The 3,908-nt window shown below is 41.0% G+C and overlaps 1 protein-coding gene across 1 annotated transcript; it reads right to left on the bottom strand.

The window, feature by feature from the left end:
* Positions 1-938: 938 nt before the first annotated feature.
* Positions 939-3,258, bottom strand: vipb (vasoactive intestinal peptide b). Its single transcript, XM_076265119.1, has 6 exons — positions 3,147-3,258; positions 2,847-2,957; positions 2,534-2,638; positions 2,248-2,379; positions 1,736-1,812; positions 939-1,197 (listed from the first exon to the last, which is right to left on the bottom strand). The coding sequence occupies exons 1-5, from the start codon at positions 3,248-3,250 to the stop codon at positions 1,770-1,772; spliced, it is 495 nt and encodes a 164-aa protein (XP_076121234.1). The 5' UTR covers positions 3,251-3,258; the 3' UTR covers positions 939-1,197; positions 1,736-1,769.
* Between the last annotated feature and the right edge of the window lie 650 nt (positions 3,259-3,908).

Raw genomic sequence — 3,908 nt, forward strand, 5'->3', positions numbered from 1 at the left:
CAGTTGTAACGCGCGCCCTCTGCTGTACGACATAAAGTAGTGACACTAATATATCATGCTTCCCAGAGATGTCAAAATAAGCAATGACAAAATTAGCAAAATAAAAAAAATGACCAACACATTCATCGTAGAGATTGCACCTAGTGCTACTTATGTTCAGAATCACCATTTGCAGAAATATAAGATCTCAGACTCAGAACCCCTTCAACTGCTGTTATTGAGCATGGAGCATCTGCACCGTTAACACCACAGGTAAATGTCAAAGACGTGCCGTGCGCACAGACCCACAGGAGTGTCATAGAAACTCCCGGGGGATGTCTTGACATACAACTGCCATTTCTTTGTGTCCCCCACTCCCAGTAAAGTTTGCAACACACCTCCTCCGCAGTCACCTGCAGCTCCCCATCTGGCCACCTGAGTTAAGTGTGTGCGTACATCTCTGATCTCTCTATGTCTGTTTGTCTCTCCTGCGCCCTGGTATGTTTTGGTTAGTCTCTCTCGCTCTCTCTCTCTCTGAGTGTGTGTGTGTGTGTGTGTGTGTGTGTGTGTGAGAGAGAGAGAGAGAGAGAGAGAGAGAGAGAGAGAGAGAGAGAGAGAGTCGCGCCGAGTAACTATTAACTATAGTAAAGCAGAGGAGTGGGCAGTGTATGTGCCAGCATATCACCCAGTGTTTGTTGTCCACTTTATTTATCTGTACATGTTTAAATACATTCATCAACAAACCAAACTCCATTAAGGTATATTTTAAGAGAAGCTAGTCTGTAACAATAGAATGTTGTTCTGTAACAACTAGGACTGCAGGCCATAGTTAAAAAAGTCATTCGAATTCATTGCTTTATTATTTTATTTTATTTTTTTTATGTTTTTGCAATCTTTTCGTGTTCTTTCTGAAGTTCACATTCAGATAGTCTCTCATGTAGTGCAGAGACATCGTCATTAAGATCTGTTGCAATTTGTTAGTGTCTTTAGATAGATAACAACATCTGGATACATACTGCAAGTGTAAGAAATATTTATATAAATATGTTTTCTTCTGCACCTCCCGATGGCTTGCTGTATATGATAGAGCATACTGGTAGTTTGGCAAATATTGTTGCTTGCTGTGTGTTGGCAATGGCATCTGTAAACATCAGGTTTGGCATCCGACTGAGGGCACGTCTTGGTGAGGAATAAAACCGCTGCTATGCATCACGATGTCTAGAAGAGAAGATGCGGGAAGGTCATGGATGTGCTAAGCTCGTTACACTCACACCAACAAAGCACTGATCGAGGATCTGGATCTGTGCGTATTAAACAAATGCCATACGTCATGCGCCATGCGCCATTACGCACAACCTCTGCATATTCCCATCATCGGCCTTACAGCATTAGTTAATCCGATCATTAGAATGATCTAATGCTCAACCATGTGGCGCAGGGTATACAGTATGAAACACACCTTGTCCTCTTTGGATCTATTTTGTTGAAATGTTTAGACTTAGCGTGCTGCCAGCGATGCCACCGAATATGCAGGTAAAAGGGCACATCCTGTATTTTCTAAAATTGAAGGGGAAATAAAAACTAAATCGATTCTAAGTAATTTCTAAGTAATTAACATACGTTTTCAACATTGTGCACGGGCATATACATTAATAAAACGCGACAGCGCATAACTGTGTTGGCGAGCACATGCTGACCCATAAAGGTATAAGTGTAATGAGGTAAGACACAGAGCTAATGCCAAATACTCACACACCTACTTAGGGACGATGGCTTAAGAACCTGCTGCATCATATGATCGACTCCTCGGGCATAGAGAGAGAGTCCTCTTGACTGCGAGAGAAAAAGACACAATTATGAATGGGCGAGTCCTTTGCATATCATTAGGCAGTGTGTTTTCAGCACTATAGACAATGCATGTTTCCTCTAACGTCGTCTTCCAGGCAGCGCTGCGTGGTAGGCACTAGGGTTAGGCAAGGGTTAGGGTTAAGGTTGGTTAGGACTAGAGCCTTGAAGTCGACGGTGGGGGCTTAAAACATCCTCGAGTTTAAATCTGTCTGATAAAATAAACTAATGAAACATGTTTTATTAGTTAACGTTCGCCAATGGGATAAGACTGAGTTCAAAAGCCACCGATAAAAAAGCCACCCTTTATTCCATGTTTACACTTAAGAATGAGCAAACGACTGGGATTTGTCTTCATTGTCTACTCTCTAAAGCTGAAACCCAGCTCAACAAAATGCTTGAAAGTCTCGAACTAATTTTTACCTTCTTTTCCCTGTCAGGACGGAGTTGAGGAACTTCTTCACTGCCATTTCTTTGCGGTAACGACTGTAGTTGTCGGTGAAGACCGCATCCGAGTGACGCTTTGCTAACAAGTGTTCATCATCGAGGTCATCACTACAAAGATACAATCACACCAGTTAGAACTTAGCCTCGTAGTTGTGGATGCATACAGATGGAATTATTTGTTTTGCAATGATTAGGCTAATTGTTAACACGGTGTCGTTTACATTCTCTTCTATTAGATGTTCAACCGACTAATGATTAGTACCTGATTCGCTTCCCCATCAAGGAGTCCAGATATTCTTTGGCTGAAAGCTGACCGAGGAGTTTGCTGTAACCACTAGTAAAAAGACCATCTGCGTGTCTTCTTGGTCTACAAATCACAAATGCACAATGGCTCAGATTACAATAACATGTACAAATACATTTTTTTTGTGACAGACTAGTATTTTATGCAGATTACATCGTTGGATGCATCGTCGTACAACGTTGGATGAATAAAAACGGTAGGAATAAACTGTAAATATATCACACAATAAAACAATGAAATGCATTAATCTGTCTATCATGTCATAAAATACCTTGCGATAGTGTTTGCAATCTCATAAAGTAGTTTATAGCTCTCTAAGTCTTGTGCTGACGGACTGTTGGAAAGGTCGCTGTCACTCCCATCTCCGTCAAGATCTTCTGATCTAAACAAATACAAAAGGGAACTTGGATATCAAGCGATAACGCACACACCACCTCGCCTGTAGATATACACACGACCTTTGGAAATAAACACCTCTGCTTCGGACTTTCACCAGATCCATTATGTGAACACTGGAAAACAGCCAACAACGGATTCATGTGAAGTGTATCATAACTAGATATCAATTTACCTCATCGCTGAGATGGAAAGAGCTGGGAGACCCAGGGTCTTGCAACTCAGTGCGCTCAGAAGTACCACTAGGACAAGAGGCTGGGATGCGCTTATTTGTCTCATAGTTGTGCTAAACCTGAGAGAGAGAAAAAACAGCACTGAAATAAACCTGAATGGTTTCATAAAAAGGTATACGATTGTAAGATATAGATCTGTTTTTTTCTATCGTCTTCAAAAGCGTAGTTTATCAACAAGAAAGCTGCGAATAAAAATACAATGCAATTTTTTTTCTTCTCTACGAAACTTGTCTATATGTAAATTATAAATAATGTTGGAATTTGCAGTGGTTGTAATAAAATGCCACAGTCAATGCAAATCTAACGTACAATTATCTAAGACACTTGTTCCCAGATGAAGCGATCCGCGAGAGCTCTCCAAGGTTCTGAAATGCAGTCTGTGTACTCCCCTACCGAAAAAAAAATCTCTAGTTTGTGAGGTCTTGATTTTCTTACGAACTCCAAAGTGTCTTCGACTGCCAACGCTATGTCTGTGGTCGCATTTTATACATCTTAATATCTGACCGGTACTGAAGGGCAATCAAATTTACATTCTCAGTGCGTCATGACGCATCCCTGAAGAATACACTCCCTCGTCACCGGTGGTTAATGCGTAAGACCGGGTGGAAATTAATTTTTAACGCAAAACGCACGTTGACTCATTGAGTTGTGGTGTGGATTTGTGACATGCTTATTTGTGGCAGAAAGCAATTATTAATTGAGAA

Source organism: Alosa pseudoharengus, unplaced genomic scaffold, assembly GCF_046254945.1.
Source record: "Alosa pseudoharengus isolate Yale_2024_CS ecotype anadromous, Long Island Sound unplaced genomic scaffold, YU_APseudo_1.1 YU_APseudo_1.1_scf_1, whole genome shotgun sequence".
NCBI lineage: Eukaryota > Metazoa > Chordata > Actinopteri > Clupeiformes > Clupeidae > Alosa > Alosa pseudoharengus.

What these genes read in the sequence shown, in the direction of transcription:
- vipb (XM_076265119.1), bottom strand. Translation starts at nt 3,250, where the DNA reads ATGAGACAAATAAGCGCATCCCAGCCTCTTGTCCTAGTGGTACTTCTG. An exon ending in ATTGCAAACACTATCGCAAG is followed by an intron (nt 2,639 to 2,846) that starts GTATTTTATGAC and finishes TGTGATTTGTAG; the next exon opens with ACCAAGAAGACACGCAGATG. An exon ending in TTGATGGGGAAGCGAATCAG is followed by an intron (nt 2,380 to 2,533) that starts GTACTAATCATT and finishes GTATCTTTGTAG; the next exon opens with TGATGACCTCGATGATGAAC.